Raw genomic sequence first — 16,098 nt, 5'->3', positions numbered from 1 at the left:
GTGTTAGGCTATTAATAATTGCTTTCAAAAATTCGCAAAGTTGAATAATCTCTGAGCTTTCTGCTTGAGAATAACAAAGCTTTCCTGCAGAGCTACTGTTTGGATTATTTATAATGGCATTTACAGGGGCTTCTATGAAGTCTCATAGGGTTATCATTTTTCCCACTTACTGCTTTTTCAATGAGGTTTATAGTGCTTTTCTTGGCTTCCAGAAGTACATGTATTTATTAGATAATTAGAGAAATCTTTTTTTTTTTTTTTTTTTTTTTTTGAGACAGAGTTTCACTCTCGTTACCCAGGCTGGAGTGCAATGGCGCGATCTCGGCTCACCGCAACCTCCGCCTCCTAGGTTCAGGCAATTCTCTTGCCTCAGCCTCCTGAGTAGCTGGGATTACAGGCACGCACCACCATGCCCAGCTAATTTTTTGTATTTTTAGTAGAGATGGGGTTTCACCATGTTGACCAGGATGGTCTCAATCTCTTGACCTCGTGATCCACCCGCCTCGGCCTCCCAAAATGCTGGGATTACAGGCTTGAGCCACCGCGCCCGACTCTAATTAGAGAAATCTTGATGCTAAAGTTGCTTTTCAATATAATCACTTCTGCTGGTTTGTAAGGTTCTACTGGTGACAGTAATGATTGCCTACCTCCTTGTTATTAAAGAGTAGAGATACAGCTTTGAAAAATGCTAGTATTAAAATTAAGAACGTAATTTTTAAATCTGAATCTGAAGATTCAATATATAGAACAAAAAATTTCACAATATTTGTACCAAAAGGCTAAAACATTTTTTCTACATCTGAGGAATTATAAAAACACAAGATTTTGGGCCAGGCACAGTGGCTCATGCCTGTAATCCCAGCACTTTGGGAGGCCAAGGCGGGCAGATCACCTGAGATCAGGAGTTCGAAACCAGCCTGGCCAACATAGTGAAACCTCGTCTCTACTAAAAATATAAAAATCACCCTGGTGTGGTGGCAGACACCTGTAATCCCAGCTACTTGGGAGGCTGAGGCATGAGAATTGCTTAAACTCAGGAGGCGGAGGTTGCAGTGAGCTGAGATTGAGCCACAGTACCTGGGCAACAGAGTAAGACTGTGTCTTTAAAAAAAAAATTATTACTTCTCCAAATGGTCTTTGTGTGTGTGTGTGTGTGTGTGTGTGTGTGTTTTATTTACAAAGTCAAGAAATGTGAAAGTTTTCATTGTCTTTCAGAAATGAAGTGCTGAGTGGCTAAATTATTTGTTGTGACAGTGACTCTTAACAGAAAATAGATGATAAAAATTAGCTTAATATGACAATAAATTATAATCTTTAATGCCAAAAAAATTACACTTTCTAGATTGAAGAAGAAGCAAATGGAGATATTTTTGACATAGAAATTGGTGTATCAGATCCAGAGAAAGTTGGTGAGTCAATATTTATTATATTTTGTATTCACTTTTTATGAATTTGGTGGTTTTGTTTTTTCTTAATACATCAGTATAGTATTAAATGAGTTTTATTTTTATGCATGTGATTTTAATAGTAGTGTTTGACTTTTTTTGTAGGTGATGGCATGAATGCCTATATGGCATATAGAGTAACAACAAAGGTGAGCTTTTGTGCTTTTAAAAAGCTATTGAGCCCTCACTATGTGTAGTATGAGGATATGGCTATGATTAAGGTAGAAGTGATCCCTGTCTTTATAAAGGTTGCCGCATAATAAAGATTGCCATGAAGTGATTACAATGAGTTGTAAGTAGTTTGATATGTAGCGTGTTCAGTGAAAGTATGCAGATGGGACCTAATTTAGACCTCAGGATGCCTAAGCCAAGACACAGGTGAGGGAAATGATAGGGGAGGAGCGGGGGAGGAAGAAGAATGCGTGTTCCAGGTGAGGAATTTGCTTGTGCAAAAGCCAAAAGTCAAGAAAGCATTATGCTTTCTAGAATCTCTAAGAAGTGATGCAAGATTGAATTGTTTGGCAATAAGCCTTTGTCTATTATGAGCAGCCACATTTTAAAGAGTTTGGCTTCAGCCGGGCACGGTGGCTCAAGCCTGTAATCCCAGCACTTTGGGAGGCCGAGGCGGGTGGCTCACGAGGTCGAGAGATCGAGACCATCCTGGTCAACATGGTGAAACCCCGTCTCTACTAAAAATACAAAAAGTTAGCTGGGTATGGTGGTGTGTGCCTGTAATCCCAGCTACTCAGGAGGCTGAGGCAGGAGAATTGCCTGAACCCAGGAGGCAGAGGTTGCGGTGAGCCGAGATCGTGCCATTGCACTCCAGCCTGGGTAACAAGAGCGAAAACTCCGTCTCAAAAAAAAAAAAAAAGAGTTTGGCTTCATCCTAAGTATAATGGAGAGCCATTAAAGAAGTTCAAAGCTTCCACAGAAGGCCTACACACCGCTGCTTGTGCTACCGCCATGTCTAGTGATCCCTGAAAAGTTCTAGCATATTTTGCAAGTACTCAACACCAACATTAATGTGCAGTGGAAAATAGCATTTGCCGTCACTGCCATTAATGGTGTGGGCCGAAGATACGCTCATGTGGTGTTGAAGAAAGCAGGCATTGACCTCACCAAGAGGGCGGGAGAACTCACTGAGGATGAGGTGGAACATGTGATCACCATTATGCAGAATCCACGCCAGTACAGGATCCCATAACTGGTTCTTGAACAGACAGAAGGATGTAAAGGATGGATAATATAGCCAGGTCCTTGCCAGTGGTCTGGACAACAAGCTCCGTGAAGACCTGGAACGACTGAAGAAGATTCGGGCACATAGAGGGCTTCGCCATTTCTGGGGCCTTCGTGTCCGAGGCCAGCACACCAAGACCACTGGCTGCCGTGGCTGTATCCAAGAAGAATTAAGTCTTTAGGCCTTGTCTGTTAATAAATAGTTTATATACCCAAAAAAAAAAAAAAAAAAAAAAAAAAGAGTGTGGCACAATTAGGTTTTTGTTTTAGAAAGATTTCTTTGGCCTCAGTGTGAATTGGGAGGGTCAAGATAGAGATCAGGATTTCCAGTTAAAAGCATACTGTAATGATTAAAGGATTGTAGGCCTTCAAATCTTAAAAGAGAGTGTCTGTCACAGCAGTTCTAGCTGTGAGCTATAATACTTTAAACTAAACTATTAATACTTTATATTAAGAAAATGGTTCTGGAGATGAGCAAAATAACTGGCTTCTTGAGTTAATGTAGGAGGTGGAATTGACAGGACTTGGATGTAAGGGGTGAGGAAGGAGAGGGATGCCTGTTACTGACTAGAGGGACTTTGCAACTGTGAGAGTTATCCACGGAGAAAGGCAACACAGGCAGGAACACAGTGAAGGTAGGGATGACAGTTGTTAATTCATAGGGTAAATATTCATTAAATACTTACCATGGTGTCAAGCTTTATTGCAAACACTAGGTTATAGTAGTAAACAATACAGACAAGGGTGGTGTCTTATAGAACTTGTGTTTCAGCAGGGTGAGTTTGAAGTGCCAGTGAGATTTAAGTGGAGAGGTATTTGGATATATTGGACTGGAGCTTTCAAAGATATCTGGGCCAGATGTAAATATTTAAGAATTTTTAGCATAAATACAGTGTGAATAAGATCAGTTAAGATAGAATAATGCAAATACTTTTTTGTCCTATTAAGCTTCTGTAAAATACATCTATGATTTAGGTTTTTTTTAGTTTAAAATCTCTATACCACACTAGTTAGATACTCTGCATTCTTTTGCAAGGTAGATATATGTGTGTGCTCATAATTATGTATAACATTAACTGGTGAAATACTGCTTACAATTCAAAACTTGAAATACTTCTTCACTTGTAGACATCTCTTTCCATGTTCAGTAAGAGTGAATTTTCAGTGAAAAGAAGATTCAGTGACTTTCTTGGTTTGCACAGCAAATTGGCAAGCAAGTATTTACACATTGGTTATATTGTACCACCAGCTCCAGAAAAGAGTATAGTAGGTAAGCACAAATTTTCAAAAATTAATTTCTGTTACTGTTACTAGTTCAGTTTTAACTGTATGGATTTGTGGATTACATAATCATTCACTAATTATGAAATATTTTATAATGTGTAGAGATAATTGAATTTAAATATTTCATTTATACTAATCATGCATGGATTGAAGAATGTATAGATAATAGTTTTATTTTCTGATACCTGAGGATTTTTATTTAAGTAATACAGTAATGTTAAATATTGGGTTAAACCAGGTATGGTGACTCACACCTGTAATCTCAGCACTTTGGGAGGCCAAGGTGGGACAATCACTTGAGGTTGGGAGTATGAGACTGGCCTGGCCAACATGGTAAAACTCCTGTCTCTAGTAAAATACAAACATTGGCCAGGCATGGTGACACATGCCAGTAATCCCAGCTACTTGGGGGACTGAGGCAGGAGAATCCCTTGAACTCAGGAGGCGGAGGTTGCAGTGAGCTGAGATCATGCCACTGCACTCCAGCCTGGGTAACAGAGTGAGACTCTGTTGCAAAATAAAAAAAAAATAAAAAAATTTAAAAAAATGGGTTGAAATTTACCAAGTTAAAAGCAGTTTGAAACCCTAACCTTTCAGGTCATTAGATTACTGTTTTACTGAATGACAATCAGATAATGACAATCAGATTGGCAGATTAGCTGGGCATGGTGACATGCACCTGTGGTCCTAGCTACTCAGGAGGCAGAGGTAAGAGAATCCTTTGAGCTGAGGAGTTTGAGTCTGCAGTGAACTACAATCAAGCCAATGTACTCCAGCCTGGATATAAGTGCAAGAACAAAATTTATTTTATTCTTGTAGTAGCTGGGACTACAGGTATGCCACCATGCCCAACTAATTTTTTTTTTTTTAATAGATAGGCTCTCACTGTGTTGCCCAGGCTAGTCTCAAATTCCTGGGCTTAAACCATTCCCCCTGCCCCGCAGGTTTGGTTCAGTCCCAAACTGTTGAAATTACAAGAATGAGCCACCAAACCCAACTGGAACACATTTGATGTGAATTAAATTGTTTAAAACTTACAAATATACACCACCATTCCAAAAAGGATTTCAGGCAACTACTTGTAATACAGTTTATATAGAGAGAAATTATCAGGAAAAATAAATGTAGTCAAATAGTAATATGAAGCCAAGCAAAACAGTTTCCTCCAAGTATGGTAAAGTCTTGAACAGTTATTAAAGGTGGGTGACAACCTGATCTTTGAACTTCTAATTACATAGCTGGTGGTTTTCAAGTAACTTACACTTACAGCAGGAGGGTATGGAAAAAGAGTCGTACTTCTCTTTGCTGAGAAGCTTTATAACTGCCATTGAAGGGAGAAGAGTGTCCATGAACACGTAACTGTTACTACTTTGGTAGGACCCTAGTTGACTTAAGAACACTATTCCATGTAAACTGTTAGAAAAGAACAACAAAGTGGAAAAGTAGTAAAAGTTAACTGGTTAGGATAGGTTGTTTGGGTTTTTATTTATTTTATTGGTCACTATGTCCCTTAACAATTACTTCTAAAAAGTAGAGTAGATAGAAGGTCTTTAACTTCAGTGAAGAATTACCCAATGGTGAGATTTTTTTCAGGGAAATAAGAGTTTGTGAAACAATTCACAGATGTCTAAGTTTTCCTTTTCAAGCCATTGTATTTCATTGGAATTTTGTTAAACAAAACATTAATAGGTGATAATTAATGTAGCAAACTGAAGATGTACCAAACTGAAAAATTGTGTGGTTTTATAGAAGCCGTCTTTTTTTTTTTTTTTTGAGACGGAGTTTCGCTCTTGTTACCCAGGCTGGAGTGCAATGGCGCAATCTCGGCTCACCACAACCTCCGCCTCCTGGGTTCAGGCAATTCTCCTGCCTCAGCCTCCTAAGTAGCTGGGATTATAGGCACGCGCCACCACGCCCAATTAATTTTTTGTATTTTTAGTAGAGACGGGGTTTCACCATGTTGATTGACCAGGATGGTCTCGATCTCTTGATCTCGTGATCCACCTGCCTCGGCCTCCCAAAGTGCTGGGATTACAGGCTTGAGCCACCGCACCCGGCCTTTTTTTATTTTTTTAAGACGGAGTTTCACCATGTTGGTCAGGCTGGTCTTGAACTCCCGTCCTCAGGCGATCCGCCCGCCTTGGCCTCCAAAGCTTGGATTATAGGCATGAGCCACCACACCCAGCTGTATAACCCGTTTTTAAAAGGCTTTATTGGAATATAAATTATATACCATATTATATCCATTTAAAGTGTTTAGGTCGGGTACGGTGGCACATGCCTGTAATCTCAGCACTTTGGGAGAGGTAGTGGGATTGCTTGAGCACAGGGGTATAAGACGAGCCTGGGCAACATAGCAAAACCTTGTCTCTACAAAGAATTAGCTGGGTATAGTGGCATGTGCCGTTGGTCCCAGCTACTCAGGAGGCTGAAGTAGAAGGACTGCTTGAGCCTGGGATATTGAGGCTGCAGTGAGCCATGATTATGCCACTGCACTCCAGCCTAAGTGACAGAGAGAGACCGTGTTTCAAAGAAGAAAAATAAATGGTATCCAATGTACTGGCTTTTAATATATTAGGAGTTGTAAATACATTACCACGGTCGATTTTAGAGTATTTATATTACCCCAAAAAGGAATCTGGGATCCCTTAGCCATCATCCCCTAATGTCCTTATTCTCCCCAGCCTCAGGCAAGCACTAATGTGCTTTCTTTCTCTAGAGATTTACCTGTTCTGGACATTTCATGTAAAGGGGATCATACAATAGATTATTTTTTTGTGACAAGTTTCTTCCACTTAGCATCATATTTTCAGGGTTCTTTCATGTTGTAGCATATATCAGTATTTTGTTTCCACAGAAGACATTTTTGAAAGGGAAAAAAACAGGGGAATAAAAGAGAAAAATCTGGAGTCTAAAATTTAAATCGCCCATACAGAAATAATTAACATGACTTATTTTTTAAATCTGAAGTTGTAAATGACTCTGTGAAAGAGCTTTTCCTTTCATCCATTATAAAGCCAGCTATGACAAGTAAACAAGAACATGCTCTTAGAATCTGCAGGACGGATAACAAATTCATGGATTACATTTACTTTTATTTTTGTCATCCTAAAGTAAAGAATTTTAATTATTGCTCATAAGAAATGAAAATGTTAATTGAGCTTAAACTTACTGATTTGAAATTCCATTATGTATATTGGGTTGGAAACACATTTTAATTTACCCAGAGTGTAAAATACAACAGATAAGGGATCTTTTTGGTAGCTTTTCTGTAAACAAAAGCAGTATGGGTCAGAAAACTGTAAAAATTTTATCTGTTTCCTCATGTTTTTTTTTTCTTTTTTTCTACAAGAACTTCTGTACATCTCTCATGTTTTAAGTATTTACCAAGTAAAGATGTTAACACATCATGAGATTTAATTCCTCAAAATGTTTTTGCTTTTTAAATAAGATACCAGTTACAAGTTTAGGGCTTTTTTTTTGTTAAGTTCAAATTTTGAGTATATTTTAAATTGTGAAGAAATGATTATAATAGACTTTCACAGCAATATAAAGTCATCATGAATCTCATTTAACTTCTTCATTCTTCAAAGGGATGACCAAGGTCAAAGTGGGTAAAGAAGATTCATCATCCACTGAATTTGTAGAAAAACGGAGAGCAGCTCTTGAAAGGTAATTCTAGACTGCTATACTTTATTACTGTCATGTTTGTACTTTACTATAAATGTAATTCCATTATATGGCACAACTGTGTTTTAATGATTACATTTTTTCCAAAGTACCACTTGATGGCTCTTAAAACTGCTTTAAACTTTTTTAAGAAAATTACTTCTTTCAAGAAAATACTGTATAATTGTTCTATTTTTATTAATTATCATCAGTAGCCTAACAAAATGACACCTGTTTTTCTATTATATGTTACAAGCAGAAGCATTTTATAGAAAATGTATAAAGACATGACTTAGTTGGGGATAGAATTATATCATAGATAGTCACCAAGAGCACTAAGAAACTGCTAAACTTGGGAAACATGGAAATTGTGAATGGGAAGAAAGATAAAAATACTTGGATAAAAATAATCCACTTTGGTATTATTTAGGTTTCTAGGAAGTTATACCACGTTCATGTACTGTGTTGGATGGTATAGCTAATTATAGGTCATCTACTTTTTCTGATGAGTTACTTGGTAAGAACATTATTAAATACAATGAACATTATTAAATACTCATTTTTGTATACTTGATTTTTGGTAATGTTTTGCCTTTTGGTAAGAACATTATTAAATACTCATTTTTGTATACTTGATTTTTACTTAAATGTACAAAAGTATTAGTCTTTGCTTGAGTTGACTGTATACAGTTGGCCCTCCATATCTGTAGGTGCCTCATTTGTGGATTCAACTAGCTGTGGATGGAAAATACTGGAAAAAAATAATTTCATCTGTACTAAACATGCACAGATGTTTTTGGTCATTATTGTCTAAACAATACAGCTTAAGAACTCTTTTCATAGTATTTTCATTATATTAGGTATTGTAAGTAGTCTAGAAGTGACTTAAAGCATAAGAGTATGTGCATAGGTTATTATGCAAAGAATACACCATCTTATATCAGGAAATTGAACATTTGCAGATTTTGGTATACATAGGATGTCTTGGAACCCATCCCCTACTGATATGAGGGACTGTACTTAAAGACTAATATATATGCTCTGTTTTCCTTTAGAGTACTTGACTCAACACATTTTCTATAGCTTTGAAGACTTACCTTCATTGAGGCAGACTAAAAGGGGAATGGATGGGAGAATGGGAAGAATCCCACTTCCATAATCTTAAAAATTTATTCTTGAAAAAGTGAGAAAACAAATTTAAATAATCTTAAATCCCAGCATTTAAGATACAAGTTGGTAGTTAACCTTGGCTTGAAACTTTCTAATTTCATTGTTTGTTTGTTCTTTATTTTCCTTTATATTTTTTTATTTTATTTTATTTTTTTTTGAGACGGAGTTTCGCTCTTGTTACCCAGGCTGGAGTGCAATGGTGCGATCTCGGCTCACCGCAACCTCCGCCTCCTGGGTTCAGGCAATTCTCCTGTCTCAGCCTCCTGAGTAGCTGGGATTACAGGCACGCGCCACCATGCCCAGCTAATTTTTTTGTATTTTTAGTAGAGACGGGGTTTTACCTTGTTGACCAGGATGGTCTTCATCTCTTGACCTCGTGATCCACCTGCCTCGGCCTCCCAAAGTGCTGGGATTACAGGCTTGAGCCACCGCTCCTGGCTATATTTTTTTCTTTTTATAAAGTTTTATTGGAACACAGCCATGTTCATTCACTTATGTATTGTCTATTTTTGTGTTTTTTTGAGACGAGTCACTCGGCTAATTTTGTATTTTTAGTAGACACGATGTTTCTCCATGTTGGCCAGGCTGGTCTCCCAACTTTGACCTCAGGTATCTACGTGCCTCAGTCTCCCAAAGTGCTTGGATTACCAGTGTGAACCACCTCACCTGGGCCCCTGTTCTTTATTTTTCTCTGGCTTAAAATCAATGGTTAGGGTGGGTAGGACAGGTCTTGGGGATGGTATCTATTTCTCTGGGTCACAAATTATTTTTTATAATTTGTGAAAAACTATTTCAAGGCAACTTATTTCTGGTTTTCGGTAGTAAATTGTTTAAATTTTAAGAAAAATGCCACAGAGAAGTTAGATTTGAACAATTTAAGAAAAGCTAAAGAATATGTAGTTTAAAATCTTACATTAGAGAAGATGGGATTATGTCTGTGAGAATTCGCAGTTACTCATAAAAATGATTTAAATTGCATCAAGAGAAATTTAGATTAGGCATTTGAATTGATTCTATTGTAGGAGAGGTCATAGACTGAATATTTTTAAGAATAAAGGTAGATAATGGTCTGCCTTGATTTTGCCTAGTCTTTCCTGAAAATGTAGCCATGACCCTTTGAGAGACCTTTCAAGTCTTATTTTTCGATGAGCAAATTTGAAGTATTTCAGATGGCATGCTTGATAAGGAACTTAATGAAGATTTATTGTACCAAGGACATATAATTTGATTCTACATTTACCTTTCTTCTAACTTGACTGCATTGCATAGTACTTACCATACCTTCGTGCAGTATGAAATATTAAGGAGAGTTTTAAGGGATATTGAAACTTGACCCCAGTATGTGTATAAAGGCACTTTGTTTACTGATAAATGTTACTTGTTAAATGCTACCATAGTGGAATTTGCAATAGTGAAAAAAAAGAAAGAAATGGTATAGTATGAGGGAAAAGTTCATTTTCAATTAGAAAAAAAATCACTGAAGACAATATAGGCATAAAGATTATAGAAGGAAAGAAACTGAAATAATTTCTTTTTATCTAATCTTAATTCTTCTATCCAAGCCAAATTTCCTGTACACATTTATTTTTTAATCCATACAGGATTTTAAAATTGCATTTTTCTTACCCTTTCATATAACCAGCTTTTCTAAAGTGATTTTTCTGTGATTTTTTTTCTTTTTTTTCTCCCTGTCCCCTGTGATATTTCTTTCTTTCTTTCTTTCTTTCTTTTTTTTTTTTAAGACATTTATTCAGCATCACGATCAGACTATTACATTTAGCAATCAACAGTATGGGTGCAAAAAAAAAAAAAAGGAAAAAAAAATCTATATTAAAACCCTTTGCTGGAATGCTTTACACTTTCCATAGAACAGAAACTAAAATAACCTGTTATACAATTAGTTACAAATACAGTCCTCGAGTTTTTTGCCCATACATATGAGTATTTGTCTAAATCATGTCTTCTTTGTAGCAGCTGGGCCCTGACACCACTGTGCTTGGCTGAGTTCACTAATCTGTTGTAACCCGTAGCTTCCCTGTCACTTCTCTGGCTCTCCCCTCCTGCTAAGCTTTTCTTCCTAATTAAAATCTTCTGCCACTGCCATAGCTACTGCTGCTACTGGAACCGCCATAGCCACCTTGGTCTCATGGTTTGGCAAAGAATTGGCTGCCACCACCATAGGGGCCAGAGCTTCTGCCTCCAAAGTTTCCTCCCTTCATGGGTCCAAAATTTGAAGACTGATCGTTATAACTGCCAAAATAATTGTAGCTTCCACCACCTCCAGAATTGCTTCCATCATTACCAAATCCGTTATAGCCATCCCCACTGTCACCATATACACCACCACAGCTGCCACCAAAGCCACCATGACCACTGAAGTTTCCTCCACGACCAAAGTTGTTATTCCCACCGAAACCACCTCCACAACCACCACCAACGTTTCCAGAACCACTTCGACCTCTTTGGCTGGATGAAGTTAGGAAAGACAGGGCTTTCCTAACTTCACAGTTGTGTCCGTTTACAGTATGCTATTTCTGAATGACAGTCTTATCCACAGAGTCATGGTTGTCAAAGGGCAAAGCCCCTTTTCTTGCCACTGCCTGGGTCAGTCATGATTTCAATCACTTCAGTTTTTCCATACTGTCAAAATAATCTCTTAGGTGATGTTCTTCAGTGTCTTCTTTAATGCCACCAACGAATATTTTTTTCACAGTTAAGTGGGCACCTGATCTTTGAGAATCTTGAGACAGCTCTCTTTGGTTCCACAACTCTTCCATCCACTTTGTGTGGCCTTGCATTCATGGCTGCATCCACCTCCTCCACAATTGCATACATGAGGAACCCAAAGGCCCTGGAGCGCTTGGTGTTTGGATTTCTCATTACCACACAGTCTGTGAGCGTTCCTCATTGCTCAAAATGGCCCCTCAGGCTCTCATTGGTTGTTTCAAAGCTCAACCCTCCAGTGAAGAGCTTCCTCAGCTGTTAGGGCTCTTTAGGAGACTCTGACTTAGACACGATCACAGGGAGAAGAGAGCCTTTAACGATGCTTCTTCGGCAGCATCCACGGGCCGATATTTCTTGAACTTTAAACATCAAACGGGTACGTCTGTGAGATACCCAGCCTAGCTCGATCTGTGGGTTAGGGAAGTATTTTCTTTGTATTACTTTATTTAATAGTATGATGTTTATTTGCATGTTTGTTTGCTCAAACTTAGATAATCCAGATGGCTAGCTTGAATGAGAGGATAAATATCTGGTATTAGAGGTTAGGAAGAGAAAAGGAGTGCTTAAATACCCAAGTATTCCCCTGTGCCACACTCAGTAAAGTAAGCAAAGACTAGTTCTAGTAAGAGTATCCCTAACATCACTTGCTTGGTTTTCTTGAGAGTGCTTCACATCTTTAGATCATATTGAGTGTATTTATAGGTAAGGATACACATCTGCAGATATAAAACGAGAAATTTAGAGCATGATAATGAGTGTGCAAGATTTAGAATTCCTTTTTAATTGAAACCTGAACTAACACTACACACTTTCTATGTGACCTTGGGTAAATTACTTACATGCATTCCTCTTTGAAGTGTAAGTGTAAGGCCGGGTGTGGTGGCTCACCCCTGTAATCCCAGTATTTTGGGAGGCCGAGGGCAGATCACGAAGTCAAGAGATTGAGACCATCCTGGCCAACATGGGGAAACCCTATCTCTACTAAAAATACAAAAAATTAGGTGGGCATGGTGGCATGCACCTGTAGTCCCAGCTACTCTGGAGGCTGAGGCAGGAGAATCACTTAAACCAAGGAGGCAGAGGTTGCAGTGAGCTGAGATAGCACCACTGCGCTCCAGTCTGGCAACAGAGTGAGACTCTGTCTCATACACGGTGGCTTATGCCTGTAATCCCAGCATTTTGGGAGGCTGATGAGGGTGGATCCACGAGGTCAGGAGTTCAAGACCAGCCTGACCAACATGGTGAAACCTCGACTCTACTAAAACTACAGAAAAAAAGTAGCCAGGCGTGGTGACACAGACCTGTCATCCCAGCTACCTGTGAGGCTGAGGCAGAAGAATTGCTTGAACCTCGGGGATGGAGGTTGCACTGAGCCGAGATTTTGCCACTGCACTCCAGCCTGGGCAACAGAGCAAGACTCCGTCTCAAATAAATAAATAAACAAACAGTTTAAGTGTGTCAGTTAGGATTGTGTTCATTTCAAGCATTTAAAAACCCATCTAGCCTAAACAGTTAATTTAGATTAACTAATTCACTCTTTCACATCAAAGAGTTTAGAGTAGGCAACTGTTCAGGATTATCTAATTCATCAGGAAATTCTGTTGCTTCTTTCTGATGTCTGATAATACAACCTTTTCTCACCATTCTACTGACTTTTAGTCCGAAGGTGTTAATTAACTGCAGTAGTCTCCTAATTGTCTCTGCTTTCATTCTTGGCTCTTCTACTTTAATATAGAACTTACAGTAGTCATTCTAAACTATAAATCAGGTCATATTAACCCCTCCCCACCCCAACCCCATTCCCCCATTTTACACAATAAAAGCTAGAGGCCTTATAATGGACTACAAGACTCTCTATGACCTGCACTACTCACTGTGTGACTCATTCAATCTCATATCTTCCTTGATCACTCACTCTGCTTTAGGCCAAACTAACCTTTTTTGCTGCTTCTCAAACACCGTGGCATTTTCCTACCTTGCAGTCTTTTCGACTACCTGCTCCCTCTGCCTAGAATGCTTTGCTCCTAGGTGTCTGCACGGCTAACTCATTCCTTGTTCAAGTTCAAATGTTCAAATAACACCTTTCTTTTTTTTTGAGATGGAGTTTCGCTCTTGTTACCCAGGCTGGAGTGCAATGGCGCGATCTCGGCTCACCGCAACCTCCACCTCCTGGGTTCAGGCAATTCTCCTGCCTCAGCCTCCTGAGTAGCTGGGATTACAGGCACGTGCCACCATGCCCAGCTAATTTTTTTGTATTTTTAGTAGAGACGGGGTTTCAGCATGTTGACCAGGATGGTCTTGATCTCTTGACCTCTTGATCCACCCGCCTCAGCCTCCCAAAGTGCTGGGATTACAGGCTTGAGCCACCGCGCCCGGCCAAATAACACCTTTCAAGTGAAGCCTATTCCAACGATTGGCTTCCTTCTGACCTATTATATGTATATTGCCACCAACCGCATCTTAAATACTTGATTCCATTTACCCATTGTTCTGTCTTTTTTTCCCATAGCTTTTGCCACCACCTTGTCACCTACTTTATAATATGTATGTTTATAGATTATTGTCTATCTTGTACTTAAATGTAAGCTTCACCAGGGAAGGAAACTTAGTCTCTTTTGCTTGCTGATATATTCCAAGTACTCAATACAGTACTTATAAGAACTCAGTATTTGTTGAATAAACAAGTCAGTGTCATCCAAGACCCAGGCTGTTTCTACCTTTTTGTTCTCCCACTATGTGCATTTGTGTTTTATTTTAAGCAAGATAAATATTTGTAACTCTGTTGCTTTCACCACCTCTTACTAGGTGTGATATTGATTACTTTCTTTGTTTTTCATATCTTTTTTCAGTGTTTCAGTTTCTCCCCATACCTCTTTTCCTATCTTCTTCTTACTCTCATTTTCCCTTTTTGTTCTGTGCCTTTCCTTTATATTACAACCATGTCTTTGGTCTTAATTCTGAATTGGTGTATGTTTATAAATATTGTTTTAAAATCCATTTTATGTTTCTTTTCTTTCAACATTATATAAGCTTATATTTGTAAAGGCATATAAGCTTATATATATGAGACATGTGTAAACTAAAAAATATATGTATATATATTTCAGTTGTGCTTTATTTCATGTTGCCCTTAAGAAGGAAAGTTTTATGTCCTTTTTCTGGAATATCATTTTCAAAATTGATTCTTCAGAATGCTAATATGTAGTAGAATGAAAAAAATCTACAGTCAATTGAGTTTTGTTAACATCAGGTTTAACAAAGTTAAACCAGGGTTATTTTCTATAGGAGTTCTCATAACACTTAATAAAATGCTGTTTGATATTAATTTTAAAGACAGGAATATATATATTTCAAACTTTCTTTGTTGATGGAATCAGTCTTTTTCATGAATATTAAGTGAGACTAGTATTCTACAGAACTCACTTTGGAAAGCTGTTTTAGAGTATAAATGATACAAGATATTTCCACTTAGGTTTGAAATACTGGAATATTTCTTAGAGGTTAGGTACTAGATGTTTTGTCTTTCTTGGATATTTGTTTGTTTGATTTTTACAAATATCTGAAGACCTGCCATTATCCAGCTGTTGTATGCATTGAGATTAGCAACTTAAACAAACTGCCTTCAAGTAGTACTTAGTCTAAACAACTAAAAAGCATATATTGTGAGAAAACTTCAGTGTTAAAATTGTAAGTCAAATTCAAGTGGGAAAACACCAGTATTTCTCAAACCTGCAGGATTAGTGTTCTTGCTATTGCCCTTTTTTGGCTTCATAATATAGGCAGCAAGTATCTTTTTAAACCACAGCATAGATTGTATTGCAGATATCTGTTAAATGCTCTGGTTCTAGTATAATGACTTCTTATGTGGACTACTGACTTAAAATGAAGTTTAGTATGCTGTATATTTTATTTAAATTTATAAAAACAGAAGTTAACATTTTAATAGTCATTTTGATCAATGTATAGAATTTGCTGTTAGAAAGGTTATCACTTTTTTGGGAACATTAATTTTAGGCATATTTTATAATCTTATAAAAAGGTAGAAGAAATTACTGACTACATTTATTCTAAAGAAATAAATGTTATTGTGAGGTAAAAATATTATAGTTGAAATATTACGGCATGTAGTTATTAACCTGGGGGAAGATAGCATTTGTTTTTAATGGGATTAGATGAATAATCGATAATCATCAAATAGTTGACCTTATTTCCTTTTATGAAATCATGATTGGTAATTTATTACGGTTGACAGGCACATTTGAGCTTTTCTAATAAAGGGAAATTGATTTCATAGTGGTGTTTCTAACTTTTTCATTTTTATTCATTTTATGTGGTATTCATTTATTTGATTTTATATGGTATCATATTTAGATAAGACACCAAAAATAGCAAAACCTTAAAAATAGAAATATTGAATAAATACCTTTGAAGAGATATGGGGAAAATATTGAAGAAAATTTAGTTCCTGTCAAGTGAGAACCAAAGCTAATTGTGATCATTTAAATATGCTGACATGCAAAAAAATATTGGAAGACTCTCTTCCCCATTTTGGTGATAAAAGCAATTTAAA

The 16,098-nt window shown here is 37.5% G+C and overlaps 1 protein-coding gene and 2 pseudogenes across 1 annotated transcript in view; 2 read left to right on the top strand and 1 right to left on the bottom strand.

Moving 5' to 3' along the window:
• The window catches only part of SNX2 (sorting nexin 2), a 51,506-nt gene that overhangs the window by 20,434 nt on the left and 14,974 nt on the right, over window positions 1-16,098 (top strand). Inside the window, exons 4-7 of the mRNA XM_003920656.4 lie at window positions 1,343-1,409; window positions 1,551-1,594; window positions 3,810-3,951; window positions 7,559-7,637. Of these exons, the coding sequence (XP_003920705.1) occupies window positions 1,343-1,409; window positions 1,551-1,594; window positions 3,810-3,951; window positions 7,559-7,637 (332 nt within the window). The remainder of the gene's footprint in view (window positions 1-1,342; window positions 1,410-1,550; window positions 1,595-3,809; window positions 3,952-7,558; window positions 7,638-16,098) is intronic.
• On the top strand, window positions 1,864-3,803 carry LOC104651530 (small ribosomal subunit protein uS13-like; annotated as a pseudogene).
• LOC141581789 (heterogeneous nuclear ribonucleoprotein A1-like) lies at window positions 10,837-11,712 on the bottom strand (annotated as a pseudogene).

This window comes from Saimiri boliviensis, chromosome 1, assembly GCF_048565385.1.
Source record: "Saimiri boliviensis isolate mSaiBol1 chromosome 1, mSaiBol1.pri, whole genome shotgun sequence".
NCBI lineage: Eukaryota > Metazoa > Chordata > Mammalia > Primates > Cebidae > Saimiri > Saimiri boliviensis.
Note: the sequence above shows the minus strand (reverse complement) of the source record. Positions and strands in the feature narration are given on the sequence as shown.